This window comes from Mesoplodon mirus (genome assembly GCF_964341445.2).
Source record: "Mesoplodon mirus genome assembly, chromosome: 12".
NCBI lineage: Eukaryota > Metazoa > Chordata > Mammalia > Artiodactyla > Ziphiidae > Mesoplodon > Mesoplodon mirus.
In genome coordinates, this window is record NC_138988.1 from 42,245,636 (window position 1) to 42,273,342 (window position 27,707).

The following is a 27,707-nucleotide window of genomic DNA, read 5'->3' on the forward strand; positions in this document are numbered from 1 at the left end:
GTTCGTGCCCCGGTCTGGGAGGATCCCATATGCCGCGGAGCGGCTGGGCCCGTGAGCCATGGCCGCTGGGCCTGCGCATCCGGAGCCTGTGCTCCGCAACGGGAGAGGCCACAACAGTGAGAGGCCCGCATACCGCAAAAAGGAAAAAAAAAAAAAAAAAAAAAAAAAAAATCACTCATAGAGGTGGCTGTAAGGCAGCATAAGATCATGATTCACTGAAGAAAAGTTGAATTATATTCCATATGTAGTTTATATGTATTTAGTTGGATACGAATTCCTTGGAAACTAACCATATACGTAAAGGTACCTATAAACACACTCAGCTAAGGAGAATATTTACTTGATTGAAAGAGCTTATTCCCAAAATCTTTCAGATAAACCATAGTTTCTCCATATTTTCCCTTCCTGGCTGACGTAAATGGAACATGAAATTGCAGAGCTACACATACATGTAACATTTTAAGAATGTTATAAAACAAGTATTAGAAACATGGAGTTTCTGTTACTGGCAGCACAGACTTTAAAGTCGAACAACTAATTTTAGCATAACCCAGAGGTTAATGGGATTTCTGGGATTCGATCTTTGATATACTATCCTAAAGATGCATGAGAGATAAAAATGAGTCAGTTGGTAAGAAATGCAATGTAAACTTCATCTAAAATAAGGCTTTCCTAGAAATTCTTTCAAAAGAAACTAGCTGCTATGGACATTAGAAGATGGCATGTGGTATCTCAATTATGAATGGATCATGTACCAAAGTTTCCATGTTCCCATCCACTTCAATTATAATATGGCCACTGAGCTCCCTTGTGGAAGACATTGTGTTTCGTGTAATAAAAGGTGTCAGGAAATCCAGAGAACACAGGGACATGTTGAATTGCCCCATGAGTGTTCAATCAGCAAAACCCAGGAAACTATGGGCCAAACAGCCCAGGTCCTTCAACTGATAAATTGTAAGAAAAAGAAAGGGATAAAAAGGGAAACCTGTAGATTAAAGTACTTGAAAGACATCAAATTTAAAAAGTGAAGGTAGGAATAAACTATACTCTCTAGGGAGGCACATTTAGGTGATAAAACTATAGAGAAATGTGAGGACGTCCTCACATTTCTCTATAGTTTTATCACCTAAAAGTTTTATCACTATCTAAAAGTTAGGATAGTAGATACTTTGGGGCTAGGGAGGCACTTATGTTGAGATGAGGCATGTAGAGGGCTTCTGGAGTGCTCTGGCAAGATCCACTATCTTGACCTACAAGGGCAGCTGCTTTAAAATGATTCAAAAGCTATATATTTGTTTTATATGGTTATCTGCATTTCATTTTATAATAAAAATGTAAAAACAAAACAAAAACTTACTACTAAGTTTGGTATTATATAGGTCACAACTCTTATCCCACATCGTTCCCAGAGTATGGCATAGAGAAATGCTGGCCTGTGATCTCTATGATTCAAGTGCAAACTCTCTTGTTTTTCTTTAAACCTCACAAGGGGCCTGACCTAGAGCCTAGGGCTGTGTCTTGAACTGGGCAAATGCTCATTAAATTCCCACTTAATTGCCTCCACTCAAGGGAGAGTCTCAGAGAGCAAGCAGTACTATAGAACCAGATCCCCAGGCATCTAGGGAGGGAAGTAGTAACCTTTGTAGAACACTTCCTATGTAGCAGGCACTTTTATGTATGTTGCCTCATTTAATCTTCACAACAGGACAAGTCAAGAAGTATTATCTCCACCTCACAGATAAGAAAACAAGTCTCAGAAATTTCCTCTAAGTCACTCCAGAAATATGGGGTGGAACAGTGAAAAAGCACTGGTAGGGGCTTCCCTGGTGGCGCAGTGGTTGAGAGTCCGCCTGCCGATGCAGGGGACACAGGTTCGTGCCCTGGTCCAGGAAGATCTCACATGCCATGGAGCGGCTGGGCCCGTGAGCCATGGCCGCTGAGCATGCGCCTCCGGAGCCTGTGCTCCGCAACGGGAGAGGCCACAACAGTGAGAGGCCCACGTACCGCAAAAAAAAAAAAAAAAAAAAAAAAAAAAGCACTGGCAGCAAGGTGTAGCTGACTCCTAAGTTCATATGCATTCCTATACTCTACTATGCAATGACTACTCTCCAGCAGAGGTCCTTAAATCCAGCTTTCCCACATCCATATTTCAGATAGTTTTGGCTTATCATTCTCTAGTTAAAAGAGACACTTATTAGAGACCTGCCTGCTTCTATTATCTTATTTATATTTTTATTTTTTTCCTGGAAAGAAGACTCTGGTTATAGAATCATAGGACTTGGGTTGTGATCAAAATTCCCTTTCTTCAGATAAGGACACAAAGGCTCCCAGAGGTTTAGCAAGCTGCTCAGCATCACTTAGCTAATTGGAGTGAAGCTAAAAACTCATTCCTCAGGCCTCATTTAACTACAATGCATCTTCCTCAGAACCTTTCTCCCCAGTTGCACAGTGAACTTCTATTGTTTAAGCTGCCCAGCACCTGAAGTCTCTTCTTTCTTGGGGGCAGGGGTAGGGAGGGGAATTGCAAGATGGGGTGAGTGGCAGGGCCCCACCACCAACTATGGAAGCTAGAAAGGGGGTGCTTTTCCCATCCCAATCTCCTCCTCTGTGGAAGCTAAACAAATAGTGTAACCAATCATAGGCTCAGTACAATTGGAACACTGAGGGGGGACCTAGAGGCACAGGGTCAACTGGTTTAAATGCCACACCAGAACTGAGAGGCTGGAGATGCTGGTACCAATGGCAGCAATGACTTAACCAGACCATTCCTAGGACAAGATTTCAGCTGTGCTCTTGTTCTCCCTGACTCCTGCCTAGGCCTGGGTCTCCTGCCTTCCCATCCAACTGTGAGGAACCTGATCCTCTCCTTACCAATCCCTTTTTGGCTTAAGTTAACCAGAGTAACTAGGTTGTTTCAACCAAGTTTCGTAACTAATAATGGATTTAAAAAGTTTCAACATCCTGATGTGTACCTATATTAGCTGAAACTATACTGTCTGATATCATTGTAGCAAAAGTGTAAAATCTTGAATATATTAATTATATATTAATATTAGAAAAATAAAACATAATGCTAATAAACTAATACTCAATCTTCTGATACAATTATATATTTTAGAAAGCTTTTCAATTTATGCAGCGATTTAAGGGGTCTTAAATGCCAACAAGCACGTAACTAGGGCATTATGAACTCAGAATGACCCTTGGCTTTTCCTCTCCAAGGATTAGTGAGATTCCATTTAACTTCCAAGCAAACCTATGTGTGGTATCACGGGATCTGATGTCTTTCCATCAGATAAAACCCACGTTACATGATCTGAAGGTTAGCCCCAACTCCCACTCCATCCTTTCCTGCCACAGAAAATTCGGAGCTGATGGGGTCCATTTCTGACACACTTTACACCCTTCCCCTTCCCCTGCATTACTGAGCCGCAGTTTACAAACCCTCTCATTGTGTTTTTCTTCTAGATTGAACTGTCAAAGCTGGAATACTTCCTATGGAGGTGCTTTGCTTAAAATATTCAGATCTCGATGAGGACAAAAGATTCAAATAGAATGAAATGTGAATGTTTTGATATGCTAATTGTGGCAGGGAAAAAAGTCCACCTGCTTAAAACCTTACCAAATCTATGAATATTTTTTAAAAATCAAAAGAAATGAAAAAGAAAAAATGAAACCAAACTCTTGAGAATAACCCAGCAAGCCCTTTTTAGTCCCCACTATAAAATAAACTCATTATTCTCGACTGAATTTTGAAGAACAGGGCTCCAGAAAGCACCTGCCCAACAGCTTCCAACAAGCTCGCCTCAGCCCAGGGCCGGCCCCACCAAGTCTCCACCAGAACAAGAACAGCCTGGTGAGCATTTACAGTGCTACAGCTGTTCAATGCAAAGAACTGTTTTCATTTGTTCATTTGTTTGTTTGGGGTTTTTGTTAAGATTATATCCTTTTTGTGGTGTTTTGCAATTACAGTGACAGTAGATGGTATTCATCTCAAGTCCTTATGTTTGCCAGTTGGCAGTGCCTCCCTTACCCACTCTGGCCAACCTCAATTTATAGAAATCTTACTGGCTCATAGAATCCAAAAACTTGGGGAAGTACCAGGTTTTGAGACTCTTTATTAAAGTACTATGAAATCCCTTTTCAAATAAAATCTGAGGGAACCCAATATCTAAGAGTTGAAAGCTGACTATTCTAGGAGATGCCCGGCTCTCTCCTCTAACCCCTCTACATCAACTCCCAAGGCTTGGGCACAACTTGGAAACCATTAATTATTCAACTCCCTTCACTTAATTAATGAAAAAATGGCTTACTCGACCAAGTCAACAGCAGCCCCCAAATAATGAATTCACCAGATCTGATTTTTCTGGGGCCATCATGCTCAGTTTTCAGGCATCTTTCTGTAAATTAAAAAAAAAGACAACTTCTTCCATATGCAAAACCTAGAAATGAACAACGTGAATGGGCTCCTCATTCAATTTTTACAAATAATTATTGTATTTAATACTCAGCTGAAGTCAAATTGTAAAGTTTCCCTGTGGTTATTATTTAGCGTATATAGAAGTACTATGGTTAGGATTAGGGGTGACTTATTATAATCATTTCACTAGGATAAGTCTGAAAAGATGGCCACTGTTGCTCCATAGGTACAGCACGTAAATGAAGATGCTTTCAGAAGTTGAAACAACACTGTTCAGGAATGAGTCTCAGTGTGAGCCCGTGTTTAAGAGCATGTACCACCAGGAGATGGGCTGAAGCAAACATCCAACTGAAAAGGCTTTAGAAATACAAAATAGAATCAGGAATAAGAAAGAGGAAGATCAAAACTACAAAGCTGGGGATAAAAAGAGGATTAGATATAACACGGCTAATCTGACTGTTTCTTCAAAGAAGCAGAAATAATGCCAGGAATAAATCCATACTTCCCAAGAGAAGACAGGATGTGAGCTAAAGCATGAAGAACAAGGTGCAACAGGACCGTAAATAAGAATTCTAGAAGACGTGGTTTTAAAAACATGACACATTTTAAATACCTTGGTTAAAAAAAAAAAAAAAGTTTAGGCAAACTGAGAAATACAGACCTTTTAAAACAAGTGGATTTATTTATTAGCTACTAAGAGGAAAGTTGAGAAACCGGAACCTTGAGAGCTGGTTACAGATTTGAGACAGGATTTAATGAGATTTAATTAAAATGGACATTTTTTAAAAAGCTTAACAGCCTTCTTCTGAATCAGTATGATTTGATTAGCAATTATTTTTGAATGATAATTTGTCTGTATTTTTTCTAAAACTTATTGTTGCCAAGATTTCTTTATTCTTTTTGTTTCTGGAATCATTTCAGTGCAATTACTCCAAAGACACAGTACATATTTGAGTTGTAATAAAGGCAAGTCAATTCTGGAGGCAGTAAGATGTTTAAAAAATCTAGATGTCCCCTCTGGAATATTCTAGAGGAATAAACTCTCTCACATCCTAGTCTCCCTCTTCTGCTTTGGCTCTGGCATGAAGTTGTGCATGAAGATTATAAACACATTAAAAAGCTCTAGCATGGGGCCTCCCTGGTGGCGCAGTGGTTGAGAGTCCGCCTGCCGATGCAGGGGATACGGGTTCGTGCCCCGGTCTGGGAGGATCCCATATGCCGCGGAGCGGCTGGGCCCGTGAGCCATGGCCGCTGGGCCTGCGCGTCCGGAGCCTGTGCTCCGCAACGGGGGAGGCCACAACAGTGAGAGGCCCGCATACCGCAAAAAAAAAAAAAAAAAAAAAGCTCTAGCATGATGTTTACCTTGTTTACCTCTCTCTCTTTGATGGTTCTACTTTAACCTCTCTTCTGCAATATAATATGCATTTCTAGCAAAATCCATTTGTTGTGGCATCTCAATGTAAAACATTTATTTACAAATACAGCTGTACTATCCAAGGGTCTCAATTCCAGTGAAGGTGCTATTAACCCAGAAGGGAAATAATCAGTTCTAAGCAAGGCACCCTACAAATGATGTATGACTTGCCAACAATGTATGGGTCATGGGACTGCAGAGGCAAAAGGAAAAGAGGCACCAAGCAGCCCATGCTTACATCAAGGGTGTATCTCAGAGCCATGTGAAAAGGAATAACAAACCAAGTGCTATTAAATAGCTTCTGAATAGCTGGAAAGAAGGAAGTGCTTTCTGGGTATGACCAGCATAGATGTCCTGGTGTACATGCTCTGTGGGAAAGGATGTGGTGAGGAAACCAGGAAGCTACAGTGGCAGCCATGTATCAACTCATGTATCAACTTACTCATGTATCAACCCAGGCCACACATCAGCCTTTTTGTTTTTTCCCTCTGTCTCAGGTAACCCACTTTTTCAGCAGCAAAATGATTTAAATTCCACTAACTTCTAAGAGATGGTGACTATAGGTTCTGAAATGTCACCACCAAAACCTAAGAGTACAGATGACAGAGGACAAACTCTCTCAGTGATAGAGCCACCTGTCTGATGAGACAGCTTCTGATTCCCAGAGGCCACCCACATCACCTCACTGCCCCTGTCTCCACAGTACAAGAGAGAGGCTGTAACTGTACCCCTTAGGGGGAGGGAGAAATTAAATCACTATCCTGCAAACAGAACATGGTACTCAGCCCAATCTGTGGCACTAGGCTACCCTTGTTTGAAAAGGTGCTTTTGTTCCGAGAAAGGGGAGCTTTGGGAGCAACACTAAGAGCTTTTATTGGTCTAATTAAGAAAAACAAAATGGGGACAGCAGTCCCAGGGGACATTCTGCTCGAATGCCTTCGATTTGGAAGCCTGCTTATAAACTTAAAACTTGCAAGAACATAAGACCATCCCTTTCCAAGACACTCAGGTCTAAAGAAGATGTGTAAATAAATGCTGACATAACCCTGGTATCAGGCTGTTTTGTTTTATGATTATCAAAATAACAATAATCATTATGGAAAATTTGGAAAAGACAGAAAAGGATGGGGAAAAAAATTACAGTTATCCAAAATCAACTTAAGCATCCAGGAAGATCACTATTAATGTTTGTTGTATATCCTTCCATCCTATTTATATCCCATCTTCCAGTGATACTGAGATGCATATTTTCCCCACAAATTCTGAAATTAAGACATGTCTTACAATCAATGGTGCCTCTGATTGAGCATTTTTCATTCTCAGTGGAGCATAAAACTTAAAACCAATCGTGTGTTAGAACTGATAAAACATAGTATGAGTGTGTGTACTTGTGCATATGCTTTTACAGTTAAAATTATGCTGTTAATATACTGTTTTTAAATGACTAGAGTTTGCATTTTACCAGAGTTCACAACTTACTACAGCTCTAGAAAGGATTAAGTCTCTTTTTTAAGCAATTCTGACACTCAGAATCAGCCACCCTGGAATAGTAAGGAAAATAAATAGAGAAATGGAAAGATACTGTGGAAAATTGTCCCTTTCTATAAGAAAACACATTTTGAAAACCAAAACAGAACAATATAATATGGATATGTATGTATGTGCTAATGTCTGTTCACTTCCTTAATAGCAGTGGAAGCCACTGGATCAGTCTCACTGTTCTCCAGGCACCTGGGTTTAGAATGCCCTGGGGTAAGGAAAGGGCACTGGATTAGAGAATAATGACATAAAACATGACACTGCTCCAGCTCTGAGGCCAAGCCAACTCCATCAAGAACAAACTAGAAAACCTCTCATCACTGTACTTTCCGTTATCTGGCCATTTGTGCCCTCTCCCTGTACCTGTAACATTTCCTAACTTGCATTAGCTGGCTTCCTGCAACACTCACCCTACGACCGTCTGCCCTCTGCATGTGGCTGTCGGAAATGCTTGGTTGCTTGGGAACTAGTGCTCAAGAGCAGGCGGACGAAACACAGGCCTAGGGCTTTGGAGACTCAGGTTGGGTCCTGGCTTTCCTAGCCTTGGGGGCCTGAGTTATAAAATGAGGAATGGGATCAGGCGGTAATTTTCAGGGACACCTCAAGCTGGCCATCCGCCCCCCCTGGGGAGCAGGAGGAGGGCAGGATGTGGCTTGCTTAAAATAAAGCAACACCTTATCCCTTCGTTTTTAGACACCATATTGACTTTGTAATTTCCGGCAGCAGTAAAGGCAGGCACGAGGGGGTTGTTTTGCCGGCTTTTATGTTTTTCAGATCAGGACAGTGATTAGAAAGCACAGGAGACTGACCCTAATGTCGGGGAGCCTGCACAATGTTCTTTCGGGTTTCTTCTAGTGCTAAAATTCAGATGACTCCCTAAGTTAAAGGAGTTCGTTGGTGACACTCACTAGCCCTCCTGAGCACAACCAGGGACTGCCCCCAACAAGGTGCTAATCAATCTCTTTCCTCCCACGGAGTCCAGGCTAACACCTTGAGAAAGAAGGTGGCCTTTACGCTCCTAAAGGACCTGGCCGGGAGCTCAGAAAGGCTACTAAGGGTTTAAGAGCAAGACATAATGTTTATTTTGTTCATTTTTTTTCCTAATCAAATTTATAATTTATTTCATTGTCAATACACAATAAGAAATATATTATTAATATATTTCTCCCATTTTCCCCTTGCAATCATTCCATCTTGAAACAAACAACAAAAAAAGGAAACCTTCCGGCTTGCAGAGTATGTGTGCCAAGCTGGAGACTGTGTCTCCTTCCTTCGGAAGTTCTCGTTCATTCTCACACACTCTGGAGTGGGTGTGCAGGCAGGGCTGTCTTCAGTTCCCTGATGGGAGGGACAGGGTGTGGGCAAGAACTCTGGGGTGAGGAAATAAAGCGGCCCTAGAGACCTGACCTAATAGAGGCCACATACAGGTGTGATTAGGCATTGGTGGGGGACATTCCCAAGACAGGCAGGAAGGCACTGCATTTAGGAGAAAGGAAATCTCATTGCCTGTTCTGTCATGAAATACCATGGTTTCCAAATCCAGAGCTGGAACCCAGCCCTGCACCAACTCTGGTGAGCTCTTCCAGGCAGAAGTTATCCCTAAGGCCTGCTCAGAGCCAGCCGGTGGCCTTCTCCCAGAAGGCTCACCTTCAGCCCCAGCTGACATTAAAGAGCCTGTCCCCTTGGTTGGGGCTGCGGGCCGGGAGGGAGGCTGGCATACAAGTCTCCTGATACACCCCAGGCAGCCTCTCGCTCGCCTGCAAAGTGCCGGGGACTGTGAGCCTCAAATCACCTACTTTCCTTTCGCCTCTGTCCCCCTCCCACCCCCGCCCCCAGAAGGACTTCACTGCGCCCCTTGGCACCAGCCAACGATCACCCTGAGGAGGACTGAGAGGACAGGACGGAAGGTGAAGAGTAGAGTTCGGCTCATGGTTTAGAAGAGAAAAGATCCTGGAGAGGCAGGTTAAACAGAGAACAGAAGGAAGTATTATGTAAGAAGGAGCAGAATTTAACAATTAATTAGCTCTGTGAGACAGGGAGTCAAAACCAGATCCTGGGGACGGGAGCAGAGTCTGCTGCTTCCAAAAGAAGAGACAGCTGGGGCCTGGGGGAGAACTCGGGCAGGAAGCTGGCTCCGAGGCTACGTCTGAGCGCTGGTCTGAGTCCTGGGGTCCAGAGCCGTATGGGCTCTGCCCCCGCTACCACGCAGGAGCTGATAAACTTCTTTTTACAAGGAGGGAAGAATAAGGCCACCCTCAGCCCTGACTGGCCACAGAGGGGCACGGTGGGGGTGAACGCAGTAACAGCTTTAAAGCCCCTGGGCTTAACCCTAACCCTCACAGTAGATACACCTCAGCATTAGCGTTGTTAAATCTGGCCCTGGTCTGGATCCTCACGGCTTTTTATCCCAACCGCCCTGCAGAGAAGCTGACAGTTCGTTAAACGTTTCTCACTTGCTCCTCCTGGTTCTCAGAAACTTTGCTTCCTCGGCCAACATCTAATCTGTGCACACGCCCACCATGCGAAGGGCCAGGCTGAACACACAGCAGGCGACACTGGGGCCAAGGGTCTTTTTGGGCGGACAAGGTGGGGTCAAGTCGCCAAACCTCACTGATCAATCCCTTTGCCAAGTTTTCTGAGAGCACAGGAGGACTTGCATGCTGTTACGAGGAGGTGCTTCCTGGCACCCTCTCTGTTCTGGGGCTGGGAGAGGACCTGAGGGTAGAAGCAGAAAGCCAGGCAACAGCCCACTTTCCAGGAGACAGCCAAATGCTTTCACAGGGAACTCAAGGCCTCGGGATTAGAACAAGGGTGCCCAAGGGTCCCCATTTCAGAGTGCGGGGGACTCTTAAGCAGCCAGGGGCACCCAGGGGACTAGACCCTTGTACCGCTGCTCCTCCGGGGCTGTCCTTCTGCTCCAGCCTCCTCATCCACCTCCCCAAAGAGCTCCTGTCATAAGCCTCATTCCCTTCCCTCACCTCCTTGGCTCTCCAACTCCAGAGTTTCACTCTTTGCAGTGTCCAACAAGATCAGTACGTTCTGGTAAAGGCGTCTCTACTTTACCCACAAGTGCAACATGAAACCAAGATGAGAGGCGCAGAGGGGGCAGGGAAATGGGTGGCTTATTACCTCCCATCCTCCCTGATTTCATAAGGGCTCACTGTTGCCCATCTGCTTCTTGCCAGCAGAAATTCTACTTGGAAATACTTGCGAAGCGTGAAGTTTCCTGCATGTCTGGGAGGCAACAAAACGCTCCCTTACAGATATTCTGCACTTCCCATTTTTCATCACCATCTTGTGATACCTCCTCAGACCACTGGGTAGAGCTGGGGCTTTTCCTCGCCTCCCCTGCACTCTCCTGCAATATGATGTTGATCCTAAGGGCTGTGACCTCTCATGTCTGCGAATGTCTCCTGCACTAGCCTCCAAGCTCCCAAAGAGCAGGGACCTCAGCTTTTTTCACCTGTATTCTTAGCACCTAGTCAAGAATACAGCTGGGGAGAGAAAGAATGAATTCAGGCTACCTGAGAAGTGGCACATACTGCAAGTTAAGAGCTCAAGCACCTGGATTTGAATCCCAGCGCTGTTACTTATGACCAGCGTGAGCCTCAGTTTCCTCATCAGTAAAACAGGGATAACAGGCATATCTACCCTCCAAAGAATAATGTGAAGGTTCAATAAGATGGTGTAAGTGAAAGCCTGAGAACTGATCAGATCAGGGGCAAGCAGACAGGAAGTGGGAGATGATCACAGACTTGGTTCACATTCTAGCAGTTGCCGGATAACTCCTGGAAACTTAGGAAACATAAGCACCAATTTGGTGTGGGCATTGACTAAGCACCATCAGGGCATGATTATGTCCATCTTAACGCCAAAGAGGAGTCCATGTATAGTGTCCCAGCAGCTGAGGGCCTGTGAGAAGTCAGCCTCTGGGGGCTACAGGAAGCCGCACAGAAACCAAAACCACAAATCTATCAGAAAAGTTCAAACGAGAAGCTGTTTGTCTCGCCTTCCAATTGTCACCCTGTTGTCAGGAACTGAAGTGTTCGTTCCATCCGGCTCTGAATCCCTCTTGCTTTCTGTATGTAAGTCTCCAATCCGCCCTCCTCCCCTTGCTCTCACCTCGTGGTGCTGCCCACAAGAATCCTCCCACACATCTCTGCCAAGACTAATTCATTTTCTTTAGATACTCCTACTGCTAGTTTTCTTTTTCACAGAACGAGTGGCTGAAATCACTTTTAACGTTTCATAAAGCAAACAATCCTAGGAAGACTGGGTGGTGGGTAAAGGGAGGAAAATCAAATACGTCACAGAACAGCCTTAATAAAGGATTTTTATATTTCAGGGTTCCCTGTAATTTTTACATCAGGCATTGTCTTTATAATTTGGAAGTTAAGTGAATGAAAGGAGGGCTCCTTCACAGCCATGCTCCCAAGCAGACCACCAGCTGTACATCACAGAGGCAGCCCTCAGAGCTGCAAAACTAGATGTAAATACAGAGCTCTAAAGATAACTGTGGCAGGCACAGCTCACCGGCCATCCCAGCACCCATTCCCCATCCCCTTCCCCCAACCATCTTGACTATAGAAGCTAAAAAGCCTGAGCCTACTTTCCTAGTTTTCCTTGTAGCTGGGTGTAGTCACATGACACAACCAGGGCTAACAGAACATCAGTGAAAATTGGCTGTGGGTTTGTGGGGAAGTTCTTGCATTCTAGTCACTCACACTGCCTCTTTTGCTTCTTTCTGTCTCGAATGGAAGCGTGATGTCTGATCTGCAGCAGCCATCTTGCAACCATGAATGATAGGTAGGAAGGAAAGGTCATGAGAATCACAGAAATGTCAACTCAGAGCCCTCTCCCCATTTGGTCCCAGCAACTGGGACTTCTTGTGTGGGAAGTAACCTCCCATCTGTTAAGCTACTGCTTGGGTTTTTATTTACTTGCAGCTAAAAGCATTGTTGACTCAATATCTCATCCTTATCTAAATAGGACCTCATCACTAAGTCAACACTATTACTGTCATACCAGGTTTTAAAGTAGATGTCCTATCTCATTTGATCTTCTTTGAAGTTTTGGACCCATTTATCCAAGCATCATTTATTTCTACATCTCTACTCAAATGACTCATGGCCACTGCAAACTCAAAAGGGTCAGGACTATGTCTCTTCCAGGACTCCCTATCCCAGTGAGTAGCTTAATCATTCACTTCGTGTCCAGGTCAGGGCCTTTCTTGATGACATCATCTCCTACACACTCTCATCCATTATCACCAAGTTCTACAGATTTCACCATCTGAATATTTTTCTAACCTACCCATCTCTTTCCACTACCATCTAAGTCTAAGTTATGCATGCCTGGACCATTGCAATAACCTTCTAACTAGTCCCTCTGCACCCACACTTGCCCTTTCCACAGTGAATTTATAAAAGCACAAATCTGACCATGTCATTCCCTTCCTTAGAATCCTTTAATGGCTTCTCAGGGACCCCATGATAAAGTACATATTTCTTAAGACCTAAAAGACGTTGCCTGATCTGGCCCTTAACCACCTATTCAGGTTCTCCAGCCCTATCTTGAGTTTCTCCTCTTGGCTCTCTTAGTTTCAGGTATACTGTCATTATTTCAGCTTCTCAAACTTGTCATATCCGTTTCTGTTTTAGGGCTACCACTTGTTATGTTCTCTATGTGGGGGGATGGGGGTTCCCCTATAGCTTTATGGCCTACTTAACCCTTACTCATCCCTCTGCAGCTCAAACAATAAATTTTCCATTTTAGAAGTTGCGCTTTTCTGTTCTAGATTTCCATTTTTAAAAAAAATAGTTTCCATTTCTCTTCAGAGATTCCCCTGTCCACTCATTACGACCAAAAGTCTTTTCCTTTAAGTTCCATTATCTCAGGATCTATTTCTATTGGGCTGACTCCATTCCCCCCCCCCTTTATTATACGTCACAATTTCCTGATTCTTTGCAAGTCTAGTAATTTTTTTTTATTATATGTTAGACATTGCAGATGAAACCAACCTTGCAGAAAGTCTGGCTTATGTTGTTTCCTTTTAAAGGTGTTGAGTTTTGTTTTGAAAGTTCCTTTTGAAACTGTCAGGCTTACTTTTATTTTTCATTAAGGTGAGTCTATTTTAATTTTGTCCTTGGTCCTAGGGTGTCATCCACACTTGTAATATATAGCCTTTCTGAGGTCTCAACTGTAAACTTTTGGCTGAGCCATAACTCCAAGGTTTCAGAGCACTGTGCAGCCCCCTGGTATCTCTGTTCTCCTCTCAATCTCATAGTAATCATTTTCTATTAGGCCTTATGAAGTCTTGCTCTGTGCATGTGCAGCCCTCAGCCAAGGACCTGCAGTGAACATGGATTTCTGCCCACCCCTACCTCCTATGCCACCCCCTCTTCTCCTGATTTTCAGGGCAAACCAAGTGTTGACCTCCAAAGTCAGCTTTTTCAATAATTCTTCACTGGAGTTCAGCAAGAACCATGCAAGTCACCATGGTAACTAACCATTTCTGCTGAAGAGCTGAAAATTCACAGCTGACAGTTTAAAGAATAATGCCACTCAGTTAGGTTATTACATTTCCAATTAGAGGCAGAGGACAATTAGGTGGCCTTTCCACCAGTGCCTATTACAGAGTCATCTGACAGGTCCTCGAGGTGACCTGGCATGCCTCCCAGTAATGCAGTCGACCCCAACTGTCAGCAAGTAGGGGCTCTCACTGCCTGGGATGTTATAGAAAGCAATGTCCTCAGCTTTCTTCTTATTATTCAGTCTCTCAATACTACTAGTGTGCTTAAAAAGAGGAAGGCATTATGTTAACAAGTTCTAATTAGTAGTTTTCCAAATCCATATGCTACATTCTGAATAAATTGAAAAGGGAAAACAGTCTCATTTTTAAGACATGTCTTTTGAGTGAGAGAACTAGAGGTCATATAACCATATGGCATTGGTATGGTGAGCTGGTGTACTACAGTTCTAATTCAGCAAAGTTTTGTAGTGATCAGAGGTTATTTATAACTTGTGCTCTCTTTGCATATAAGAAGTGCAGTATTGGATCTGACCCAAAGTCCATTTCAGTCCAGTACCCTCTCTGTGATGGAGCAACCCATGGGCTACTATGGAAAGGTACAACTATCCTTTGTATGGTGACTACCCCAGGGTAAGAACTACCATGACATACCATCAGTAGCCCTTCATGATGCCTTTACCTTTTCAGATCCTGCTTACTTCCTGTCTTATGCTCATACAGAGATTATCAAATTGCCATGGGAAATGCCCCTGATTTGCTCTAACCACTTTTCTCTGGAGTTTCAGGGAGTGATCACTCAATTCCATATCCTGAAACATGGTAGGCTCAAAGAATACCTTGCACAGAATGGTTCTGGCATACCCAGAACAAGTTATTTTGCCCAGACTATTGGTGATTTAGTAAGCAAGCTCCCCCCTTCAATGGTTGGGCTTGCCTTGAATTCCTGAAAACATAAAAAGCCAGAGGCACCTTAAAGACCACTTGGTCGCACCCTCTCCTTTTATTGATGAGGAAACTGAGGTGCAGGGACTTGCATCAGTTTACACTATTAATCAGAGACACAACAAGAGTTAAAGTCCAAAGCTTTGGTTCCTGGCTTAGTTCACTTTCACCCTGACCTTCCCTCATGAGACTGGCCATCTCTTCACTCCTTTTAGATGGTCTTCTCTGGACCCTCTGAAATGTCATTCTGTCTTTCTGGAGGTCTTACTAGAACTGCACAAGTGAAGATACTTTCTTCCCTTCTAGGTTTATTGTTGATATAATTGCAGATGAAGATGAATGTTTTTTGGCCTCTATGGCAGTACAATGATTTGTTGAAAGGTCAGCAAACAATGGCCTACAATGACCCCCAGGTACTATTCTTTTTCTTTTGCGGTACGCGGGCCTCTCACTGTCGTGGCCTCTCCCGCTGCGGAGCACAGGCTCTGGACGCGCAGGCCCAGCAGCCGTGGCTCACGGGCCCAGCCGCTCCGTGGCATGTGGGATCTTCCCAGACTGGGGCACGAACCCGTGTCCCCTGCATCGGCAGGCGGACTATCAACCACTTGCGCCGCCAGAGAAGCCCTCCCAGGTGCTATTCTTGATTTCCAACTGAAAGACCCAAATCCATCAACCTCTACGTGAGTGACCCTGAGGTTCATGTGCCTCCTGTCTGCACACCCATGGCTCTAACAGCTCTAACTAGAGTTCACCCCCAACAGTGAGGCTCTCCAACACCGAGAAGACCTTGGTGTTGCCTGCCAACACGTACGCATTACTGGGGAGCCTCCAGGCTGACACTCACCTTTGCATAAGCAGTTGTCTTAATGAACCACTGTCTGAGGTACTTCTGTTCCACCTTTGCTCCAGAACGCCACGAACAGCCATGTTCATCCACCTGCTCATTGGCAAGCACTGTTTGATCCACTGGGTCCCAGTTAACCAAGGCCTGTTGTAATTCATGAAGCAAAATGATGCAATCTCGTAAGTATACTGAATAGGATCATATTGAGGTTCCTTACATGTGAGAGGGTCTGCAAAGGCAGTATCTCTGCTCTGAGACTTGAGGGCATCTCCTTGGAGCATCATTTGGCAAGGAAGCCACTAGCAAGCTGTAAAAAAAGAATGTGAACTGCCTCTGTGCTTTCACTTTATTAGAATAGGCTTCAGAAGGGAGGCTCTAAGCATGTCTCTAACTCAAGTTTGGAATCTGCTTGTATGAAAGGATGGACTTGCAGATTGGAAATTTTAGTAAACAGAGGAAAAGAAGAAAAAATGGTACCTAGAACTTAGCAGAATTGAGTTATTTTAGGGGGAAAAATGTATTTATTTTAATGTAAATAGCTAACACTTACTGAGAGATTACCATGTGCCAGATGCTGTGCTAAGTGCTTTCCTAAGGTTGGCTCTTCTAATCCTCAGGATAACATTTTGAGGTAAGAATATTATTATCCCCATATATTGCAGAGGAGGAAGTTAAGGAACAGAGAGATTAAATAACTTGCCTAAGGTCACACAGTCAGTAAGTGGCAGAGATAACAAGGTAGGAACTCAAGTCTCTAGAAACCGTAAACATTTTTGCAATTTTTTAAAACTTTTTTAAAACTTCTGTTTAAATTAAGGTACAACATACATAGAGTAATGTGGATAAATCTTAAGTGTACAGCTCAATCAATTTCTACTATCACTCATACCAAGACACAGAACATTCCCAGCAACCCAGAAAATTCTGTCATGCCTTCTCCCAATCAACATCTGCCCCCCCCAAAAGGTAACAATATTCTGAGATCTATCTCCATAGATTTCTTTGGCTGATAGAAACTGTAGTCTTAACCATGATGAAGTTTCTCTCCACAGAGTTCTAATTCATTTCTATTTTCATTTAAAATACCTCTGACATCTACATTCACTCCTTTATGACATTTAGGTACAACTGAGTACAAAGAAGGCAATGAGAACAGAGACATGTTTAGGCAGTAAAATACACACTGTTTTTTTAAATTTTAATAAGAGATTGTGCTGAATGTTGTCAATTTGCCCGTCCAAATCCTCTTTCTACCCTGTTCTGTACCCCCAGGAAGCTGTCCCCTGTGCCTACATTAACCAGGACCCTTGCCCTCTGGCTGGGTTCAACCAATGAGAGGCACCCTGGCTTCTTCCTAGTTGGGCCACGGCCCCCGTTGGGCAGGCCTCTCCTACCGCTCCAGCTACTGCTCTCCCAGTTCCAGTAACGGCTCCCGATGTCGCGCCTGCCGCCTGGGGTGGGCAAAAGCTTCCTTCTGTTCCCAGTGCCAGGTGCTTGACCATCCCTTGTGGGTTTCCCTGAACTCTGCACAGAAACAGTCTTTGTTCTTTTTTGTTTTTGATGTGGACCATTTTTTTTAAGTCTTTATTGAATTTGTTACAATATTGCTTCTGTCTTACGTTCTGGTTTTTTGGCCGCAAGCCATGTGGGATCTTAGCTCCCTGACCAGGGATCGAACCTGCACCCCCTGCATTGGAAGGCAAAGTCTTAACCATTGGGCCTCCAGGGAAGTCCCAGAGACAGTATTTTCATTACATTTTCTTCAATGACTGCTTTCGAGTAGGCCCTCTTTTTCCTGCTGGGACCCTGACTGATTCAGAGACATACCTAAAAATTACATAAAAAGTAGGAGTGGGGCTTCCCTGGTGGCGCAGTGGTTGAGAGTCCGCCTGCCGATGCAGGGGACATGGGTTTGTGCCCCGGTCCAGGAGGATCCCACATGCCGCGGAGCGGCTGGGCCCGTGAGCCATGGCCACTGAGCCTGCTCGTCCGGAGCCTGTGCTCCACAACGGGAGAGGCCACAACAGTGAGAGGCCCGCGTACCACAAAAAAAAAAAAAAAAAGTAGGAGTGGAGGAGAGGCTAACCCATCTATGGGTTGTGATTTTACAACTAAAAAGTAGTACATCCACTGAAAAACTTAAGCCTGTGAAGCCTAGAGTCAGAGTGGGAAAGACATGCATTGAATAATTTTCTCCCCTGATTCTAGGGCCCCCCAAATCCTTGAATCCATAAATAGAGATAGACAAAATATAGGACAAATTACCTTAGACCTAAAAACTGGAGGTGAATAAACCAAGGGTGACTTACTTATCTATTATCATTGCCCATGTTAGGGGTTAGGGGAAGGACACCACTTAAAATAAAAGATAAAAAGAAAGAGCCAAGTATTGTTTACTAACAAGAACAGGTCCTTCAAAGGCACCCCCCCCCCAAAAAAAAACCCATGTACAACTAAAGTGGTATAAAGTACGGAAGGGAGAGAAAAAAGCCCTATATGCCTTCACCTCTGTCTCCTGCCCCCTGCAGGTGACACGGAGAAGCAAACACTCAGCACTGCAGATTGTAAAAATAGGACTTTATTTTCTTATCAACATTCCCACATGGCCTGGCATCTCTCAGACTCCAGGTTACAAAATGCAATAAAACCCTGGTAATGAATGAAAGACAAATAAAAGCAAAACACAAAAGCAATTTTTCCCGCGATGAAAGTCTTGGGGGTGGGGGAGAAGAGGAAAAACACAAAAGGAAATAAAGTCCCAAATCAGAGATGCATCCTTGTGAGAACCCACTCCCTTTTCTTCCCAGGACTGAGATCCACCTCAAGCACAGAGTTTCAGGGTTCAGACTCAGCCCTTCTGCTGGCGGTAAAACCATGGGTGGTCAAAATGTAGGGTGTGTGGGGTCCAGGGTGCACAGCATCTGTGGCCTCTTGAAGCCCTGGAGTTGCTTCCCAAATACCTTTCTCCGGGTCTCCTCTCTTATGTAATGGTCTCTATCCTACAGCTTCCCCTCAAGCCACAGTCTGTCTTCTCTCATCTGGCATTCTTGGGTTTTCACATTTTGAACAGTTACTTTGATAGATGCCCTGATTTTTAAGCAAGCACAGTCCTGCTACATAGAATATAGTTTCTGGACAACTTCACTGACTAGTCACTGCGCTGGTTGATTCTGGCCTCTATCACCTCCTGAAGCCAACTCCATGCTCCTTAGAGTGAAATAGTCGTCTTAGTAAAATATAGCCTATCTCTATATTTTGAAATCAACTTTAAATCAATACTGAAATCATTAAAACACTTGCAAAAACACTGGACTCTAGTCGATTTTGCCCACTGCTTCCCTCACACAAGTTATCTGGCAACATCACAGAATGAGCCATCCCAAATAACAGAACTTCCCTGGTTGATCAAGGGTTAAACACTAAGATTAACATTTTTTTGTTGTTTGAGTGATTTGTGGGAAGCTTTCAGAAAGCATTTAAGAAATGCACATCACAACCCGATTCTAAACAAGAATCAGCCATGTTCACTGGGTCAGTTTTGTACAGTGACTGTGGGTGCTGCATCATTTTTGCCTCCTCCCCCTCCCCTTCTTGGCTGTTAGGCTCTTGGAGGTGTGGGTGACTATGGGGTCCATCGGGGATTCTCAAGGCAATTTCATCCTGATTTTGAGTTTATCAGCTCTCCTCTCTGCAACACAGCAGCTGTGGCGCCTATTGCCCAGCAGGCTTCCTATTCCAAACCTCGTCCTTTCTCATCTCATCCTCCTCTTCCCCTGGATCCTCCTTCCCCTTGCCTCCCTGGCCCTCACCCATTTCACAGGGTGCCAGTCCCAACTAGAGCACATCCTCCATTAGTATGCTTTTGTCTCCTGGCCAAGGCATCACTCTTCAGGCCTTTGGCTGCTCTCCATCATTTCCCTTGCTTCTTTCTCCTCAAGCTCTGCTTTTATATGACTGAAGACGTTTTTTGAGTATCCTGTCATGTAGCTTCACATTCCAGAAGGCTGGTAAAATATATGTTTTAGGGTATTGATTTTCTCAGGGTCTATTAGCTTTTTTCTCGACAAAAGCTTGTTTAATTAAGGAACACCATATAGATCTTATTAAAGGATCTAATGCTCAAAATTGATTTTGCTCCATTCCATCTAGAATGGGCCTGAATTTGGACTCAGTCCAGAATGGGGGGTGGAAGGTTCCCAAGGCCAGTTTATTTGTTACTCGCCACCACCTTCCAAAGCCACCAGGGGGCAGACTGAGAGAGGCTGCCTGTCTGTGCACAATGTTTCTTTAAGTAGCTTAGGTAGGTGAATTAGCACTATAAGCAGCTGCCACTGAAATCATGAAGACAACCAAAGACAAACTCATAAATTAGGTGGCACTCCACAGGTCTCTAGAATGTCCAAGTAGAACACAGCATCATTCTCTCTACTAGCTACATCCACAGAATAATTTATTTTTAAACCAAAGAGGTGAAATTAATGTTCTCCCAAGAAGAGGTCTCTATATTCATATTTTTGGCTGAAAATATTTCGTTCTGTGAGAGCAAGAAGAGATTCCCTTTTGCACGGAAAATAAACATTCTGATGGACAGTGCTTGTTAAGAACACGATTTAAAGACTCCGGTTCTGTTCTGTAATGCTCTGCTAAAATACTTTCCCTAAATGTCCATTTATACAGCTTGTAGCAGAACTAATTTAAGAATTAAGGCTATCTTCTTTTTAAAAAAAGTAAGTTATGACAATGCCATTAGAGGAAAAGTATTAATATGTGAGTTTTTTTTGCCAAATATGCTTTACAAAGTATGCTATATGCAGTCTTTCTAAAGTAAATTAACTTTCTAATGTTAATTTCAAGTGTATATTTTGAAATAAACCCCAGGAATAGAATGTTAACTGATATCGATATGTTTTTATTTTTATTTATTAATTTTAAAAAATCTGTTAATTAATTAATTAATTAATTTTTGGCTGTGTTGGGTCTTAGTTGCCGCACGCGGGATCTTTCGTTGCAGCGCGCAGGCTCTTCGTTGTGGTGCACAAGCTCTCTAGTTGTGGTGCGCGGGGCTTATTTGCCCGTGGCGTGTGGGATCTTAGTTCCCAGACCAGAGATCAGATCAAACCTGCGTCCCCTGAATTGGAAGGTGGATTCTTAACCACTGGGCCACAAGGGAAGTCCACAAAACATAAAATATGTTTTATGTTCTAAAGCCAATTTGAAAATGGCTATCCAATAAAAGGAGATCTACCTGGAAAAAATACTTTAGATTAGAGCTAACTCTGATCTTCAAACAATGTACCAATTGTGCATGTTTGCATTCTATTTATGATTTTTTTCTTAAGATCATGTCATTTAATAGTGACTTTTAAACATTAATACACCAAAAACATTTAAGTCAATGTTAGCAAGTTTTAGTTAGCAATAAGAACATTATCTTTCTAAATGAAAATCCGTGAAATAATCTACATTGTTTTTCTGTGATATCTTCCCATGGACAACCTGCCTTAGAATTAGCCAGGAAGCTTCAAGATTTTTTTTTTTTTTTTTTGGCTGCATTGGGTCTTCATTGCTGCATGCAGGCTTTCTCTAGTTGTGGTGAGCGGGGGCTACTCTTCATTGCGGTGCGCAGGCTTCTCACTGCGGTGGCTTCTCTTGTAGTGGAGCATGGGCTCTAGGCACACAGGCTTCAGTAGTTGTGGCACACGGGCTCAGTAGTTGTGGCTCACAGGCTCTAGAGGGCAGGCTTAGTAGTTGTGGCGCACAGGCTTAGTTGCTCCACGCCATGTGGGATCTTCCCAGACCAGGGCTCGAACCTGTGTCCCCTGCATTGGCAGGCAGATTCTTAACCACTGCACCACCAGGGAAGTCCCTTCAGGATTTTTTTTAACTTTCTATTTTTCCAATTTAAATATCATAATGGGGCTTCCCTGGTGGCGCAGTGGTTGAGAATCTGCCTGCCAATGCAGGGGACACAGGTTCGAGCCCTGGTCTGGGAAGATCCCACATGCCGCGGAGCAACTAGGCCCGTGAGCCACGACTGCTGAGCCTGCATGTCTGGAGCCTGTGCTCCGCAATAAGAGAGGCCGTGATAGTGAGAGGCCCGTGCACCGCGATGAAGAGTGCCCCCCGCTTGCCACAACTAGAGAAAGCCCTCGCACAGAAACGAAGACCCAACACAGCAAAAATAAATTAATTAATAAACTCCTACCCCCAACATCCTCTCTAAAAACATAAATAAAACAAACAAACAAATAAATAAATAAATATCATAATGACTCCAGGTACCTGCAGGCACGCACAGACAGGCACTTATTAAGCACATACTCTGTGCCAGGCACCATCCCAGGCTCTCCACAAGCATTCATCTGTTTTACCCTTGTAACACCCTATGAAGTGGGGAGAAGAGGGTGGTAGGCAGAACAACTGCACCCCAAAGATGCCCACATCCTATGTCATCCAGAATCCAGATGCCCATGTCACTTGCAACCAGTGAATATGTTACCTACATGGCAAAAGGGTCTTTGAAGATATGATTAATGAAGGATTTCGAGATGGGGAGATTAACCTGGATTAACCAGATGGGCCCAAAGTAATGACAAAAGCTCTTATAAGAGAAAGAGGAAGGCAGAAGATTCAGAGTCTGAGAAGGAGAGGTGATGATGGAAGCACAGGTCAGAGAGATTTCAAGATGCTACACTCTGGCTTTGAAGTTGAAGAGCAGTCCACAGTCAATGACAGAAGCAGCCTCCAGAAGCTGGACAAGGCAGGGAAAGAGATTCTCCTCTAGCGCCTTCAGAATGAAGGCAGCTCTGCCAACATCTTGATTTTTAGCCCAGTGAGACCTATTTCATGGACATGTAAGACAATGAATCTGTGTTGTTTTAAGCGACTCAGTTGGTGGTTATTTGTTACAGCAGCAGCAAGAGGAAAGGAATACAGTCTGTTCCCATAAGAGAAGTAGTCAGAGGGAAAACTGGACCAAATTCCCCAGGGGTATGCAGATTGTGAGGTGGGGGGGAGGAGTGTCACACTGACTTGGAAACAACTGGGGAGAAGAGAGACATCTGGAGCCAGTAGCATGGTCGTCCTTGTGCAATGGGGGGGGGGCCCAGAAACCCCTTCCATCATCAGAAAAGTTACTCAGCTCCTAAGATGCTGTCTGTGATTGGCTTTGGATCCAACCCAATAGTGATGAGATTAAGCTTCCTAGTTGGGTTTGATGTGCTTAGAACTGAAACAGCATGAACAAACCCAGGGTGTGGAGACAGAGAAGCAAGTGTCCTATGAAGAAATATTATAATAAACATTCAATATATTCAGAAAGCCAGCTTAACTATACAATAAACAGATACAAAAAAATCAAGTGTCTTGTAAAGGGATATTACACAACCAAGGGCTCCACGCAAGAAATGTTTACACAATTACATTAACATGTCACATCATTTCATACCCCATGCATATAAATAGTAACTATGCAACTGAGGATAGGTAACACTGGCTAATCTAATTGATGCTGTGTACGACTGCTTACACTCTTTAAAGAACTGTTCACTCTTTCCTGTGTTTTACCTGCAGGACGCCCTCTGCTTTGCTGTGGCTTTTTCATGTCTTATAATTTCAATTTTTGTTTGTCCTTCCTGCTATCACTTGGGATACACAGTGTAGCTCATGATCTCTTACTCCCTCTGCCTGGACCCATGGGTGATTCCAGTGTGGAAACCCCTTTTGGGTATAATTATAATCCACCTGAGCAAGAGAGGCTCTTCTGGGAAGGTGTCTGCCAGGCTGCTAGATCAGTACCGAACCTGTTGATTAGAGAGGAAATCTGATGATTTTCCCACCAATTCTCTTCCTACTCTTTTGCTTTTGGATATTGAATAATGCTGCTAAGAAAAATTATCCAAAACTTAGAAACAGGCAAAAGGGATTGCTCCTTCAGTGTAGGCTGGGACTGGCTAGCAGACCCACATCCCCCAGGGATTATCTGATTTTCTAGGGATGTGTACCTTTGTTTGACTCCCTGTTCACTATTGTTTAAGTTATTGTACAGCCCTGCTAGGTGAAAAGAAGAGGTTAACTTGCAGAAAACTCAGAGCTACGCAAGCAAACTCTTTACGTCTGAGAGTGATGCAAATGGTTCCCATGAAATGACAATGCAAATGATTTCTGTCTCACAGAAAAGATTGTCCCCAGAATTAGGTTTATGCCTTGTAGGACGGACATTAAGCAGTTTTGATTCTATTAGCAAATTCATTTCAGCACGTCTGTGACCCTATAAACCACCCTTCCTTGAAATCTCATTTGAACCAGTCTTAACATACAAAAAGTTCTCTCACTAATTAATGAGTTGAATAAAATCCTTGACACATGTTCATTTTATATTTGTATGGGAGTCATATTTTTAACTTCTGAAAATAATGCTTTAACAACACAAAAGGTCTGTTGCAGCCAGCACTTTGGACAGGTACTTGTCTCTCACCACTCCTCACCTAACGGGGCTCTGAGCATAGGAACACCTATGGTGTGTTAAGAAATTAAATTGACCCAGGAGGCTCTACAGTGGCTAAACATCAGTATGACTCAGTTCAACAAAGTTCTCACTCTCAATTTATCCCAAATGTTAATGGGGACGGAATAGTCTCTAAAAAAAAAAACCAAACATAACAACATAATATTTTAAACAACCATTATTTTAATATCCTTAATTTAAAGATGAGAGTGGGTTAGGGATTGTATACGCTGTACAGTGGTTCTCACAATGTGGTCCATAAACCTCTGGGGTCCCTGAGACCCCTGCAAGAGGTCTGCCGGTCAAAACTATTTTCATTATAATAATAATGCATGGGTACAACTTTCATTCAAAGTGTAAAATAGGCCAACACATTTGAATATAACAGAGTACAAAAAGTTCATTGATATTTAGATTCAACATTGCAACTGACCTTTAAGAACCCACCACTTGTTGAGTTTTGGTGTAGTACCAAAGGAGAATATTCATAATTATCTGCAATGGTTATTAAAATACTTCTCCGCTTTTAGCAGGTTCTGTTAATTAGTTCTTCTGGTATTTACTATTATAACTTTAAGTAATAAAATTGTACTACCTCAAGTTTGATACACTATCTTTTTTTTTATTATTATAATTATTATTTTTGGCTGTGTTGGGTCTTCATTGTTGAGTGCGGGCTTTTTCTACCTGTGGCGAGCCGGGGGCTACTCCTCGTTGTGGTGCACGGGCTTCTCATTGTGGTGGCTTCTCTTGTTACAGAGCATGGGCTCTAGGCTCACGGGCTTCAGTAGCTGTGGCACATGGGCTCAGTAGTTGTGGCTCATGGGCTCTAGAGCACAGGCTCAGTAATTGTGGCACACGGGCTTAGTTGCTCCACTGCATGTGGGGTCTTCCCGGACCAGGGATCAAACCCACGTCCCCTGCATTGGCAGGCAGATTCTTTTTTTTTTTTTTAAATAAGATTTATTTATTTATTTTTTGGCTGCATTAGGTCTTCGTTGCTGCGTGCAGGCTTTCTCTAGTTGTGGTGAACAGGGGCTACTCTCTGTTGCAGTGTGCAGGCTTTTCCTTGCGGTGGCTTCTCTTGTTGCGGAGCACAGGCTCTAGGCACATGGGCTTCAGTAGTTGCGGCACACGGGCTCAACAGTTGTGGCATGCGGGCTCTAGAGTGCAGGCTCAGTAGTTGTGGCGCATGGGTTTAGTAGCTCCGCGGCATGTGGGATCTTCCCGGACCAGGGATCAAACCCATGTCCCCTGCATTGGCAGGCAGATTCTTAACCACTGCGCCACCAGGGAAGTCCCTGATATACTATCTTTAGACAGTTCTGCTGACCCTCTACCATGTAATATGAGATATTCAGCACGGTCATACAGCCTTCCTCCCACCTGACCCCTATTCTAGTTTTTGCTACCTTTGTTAACTTCAGCTTTAATAGCTACCTTTCAACTTAAAAAAAAAATAGACATAAATCTCTAATTCTCCATCTATGACTCCTTGTTATGAACGATGTAGGGATCATCTCACCCTGGCTTCTACTTCTCTTCCCCAATTTCAGCTCCTGATTTTTGTTAGCTATATTATTTTTTATGTTGTCAAGGTTTAAGACATTTTGTGTTATTCTCATATTCTAAACTGAGCCTTCTATATGAGTCTCTATACTGATTGTAAAATTTTTTTTTTTTGTGGTACACGGGCCTCTCACTGCTGTGGCCTCTCCCATTGCGGAGCACAGGCTCCGGACGCGCAGGCTCAGCGGCCATGGCTCATGGGCCTAGCCGCTCCACGGCATGTGGGATCTTCCCGGACCGGGGCACGAACCCATGTCCCCTGCATCAGCAGGCGGACTCTCAACCACTGCGCCACCAGGGAGGCCCAAAATGTTTTATATTTAAAACATAATGATATTATAAGTACTATTCTTTGCAAGATGAAGCAGTGTGATGTGATCCACAGAAAAGTAAATATAATTCTATGTCGTTAAATCCCTCTGGTCAAAGGAGAACATCTAAAGTATAACGGTACAATGAGTTTTCTACTTGGTACTTCTGAACTTTCTAGACCAGTGCTATCTGGTACTTTTCTTATGTGGAAGCATATTCTGTTATGATGGGAATGTTTTATATCTTTGCTGTCCAACACTAGCTACCAGCACGTGAATGTGGCTAGTATGACTGAGGACCTGAATTTTTAATATTATTTAATCTTAATTACTTTAAATTTAAATTTCAACAACCACATGCAGCTAATGGCTATCATCATATGGACAGTGCAGTTCTAGGCCATGTGATGATACTCTTTCTCTCAACTCCCGCCATTTAAGGCTTATCTACTATTACTGACCTCCTGTTTTAAGAAGCATTCCACTTCTTGGGAGGCCACTAGGTGTGGGCATTGTGCTTGTTGTTCTTTAAATATTACCTTTCTTTTCCCAAGACCCAGCAAGGAAGATATTATCACCCATCAGCAGATGAGAAACCATGATTCCTAAAGGTTGTCACCAGCCAGCACACATCTATGAGAGGTAGCTAGGATTTGAGAAACATGTTTTTCCTAAGCCTCTTCCTTGACTTCATTACAGACATTGTTATGTGCTGGGAATTCAAGGGTGAAAGAAGCTCAAGCCCTGTCCTGGAGGCACCAAACTAAGCCAGACAGTAGTTACTCTTTGTAACTTTGATTGATTTCATGAATGTGAGGTTGTGTTCATTTTCACTGCTACTGTGCAAACAGGGTTTATTTTATTCCTTATTTAACAATGATGTCTTCTAAGAAGATGGAGAAGGTTTACAGAATCTTAAAAGCATAGCTAACTTTAACTTACCTCTTTTTGATAGGCCAGTCCAGCTTCATAGAGTTTAATAAAGAGATACTGAGTCCATTTGTAGTAATCTGGTAAACACGTGGTTATTTCCTGCCAAAGAGGGGGAAAATCAGGTATAGGCCATTGTAAATATCCCCTCTCCCAACGTATGCATCAGCTTTGCAATTCAATTTTGAAAAGCAATCACACTGCAAAAATATTTATCAACCTATAATATTTTTACCAATTTGCAAAGTAAGGGAAGAAGCAATTTATTCTGGGAAGAGAGATGTTATCGAAAGCCACCCTCATCTTTCCCAGGGCATGTTTAATGATGAGAAACTCGACGTAAGTCTTTTGCACAGCACCACCCACCATGTATTCAAGTAATAGCTGAATTACATTATACAAAATTGGGTACTCCCATTTTTGTCAGCATAAACATATTTGGGGGGCCAAGAAGCTAATTCATAAACGTAGTTCATTTTAGAAGCAATCACAAAATTCAAGAAGCATATTTGCCTGCTTTGGTATGATCCTCACTGGAAAACAAACCTGTGCTTCTATATATAACTGGGGACTGGTAGCTCTCTTAGACTCATTATATTCCATTTATCCCATTATGTGAATCATGCTGTAGTCTACTTAGGAAGGCCCATTAAAAAGCATTATCAAATATTAAACTTAGTGAGAAATCACCTGGCTTGTA

The 27,707-nt window shown here is 43.3% G+C and overlaps 1 protein-coding gene across 4 annotated transcripts in view; it reads right to left on the reverse strand.

The window, feature by feature from the left end:
- The window catches only part of LARS2 (leucyl-tRNA synthetase 2, mitochondrial), a 242,167-nt gene that overhangs the window by 70,870 nt on the left and 143,590 nt on the right, over positions 1-27,707 (reverse strand). For 3 of the 4 annotated variants that reach the window (XM_082638130.1, XM_082638128.1, XM_082638129.1), the window contains 2 exons: positions 27,020-27,109; positions 15,692-15,835 (listed from right to left, as the gene is read on the reverse strand). In XM_082638130.1, the coding sequence (XP_082494256.1) occupies positions 15,692-15,835; positions 27,020-27,109 (234 nt within the window). The remainder of the gene's footprint in view (positions 1-15,691; positions 15,836-27,019; positions 27,110-27,707) is intronic. The other variant, XM_082638131.1, reaches the window with a different exon arrangement.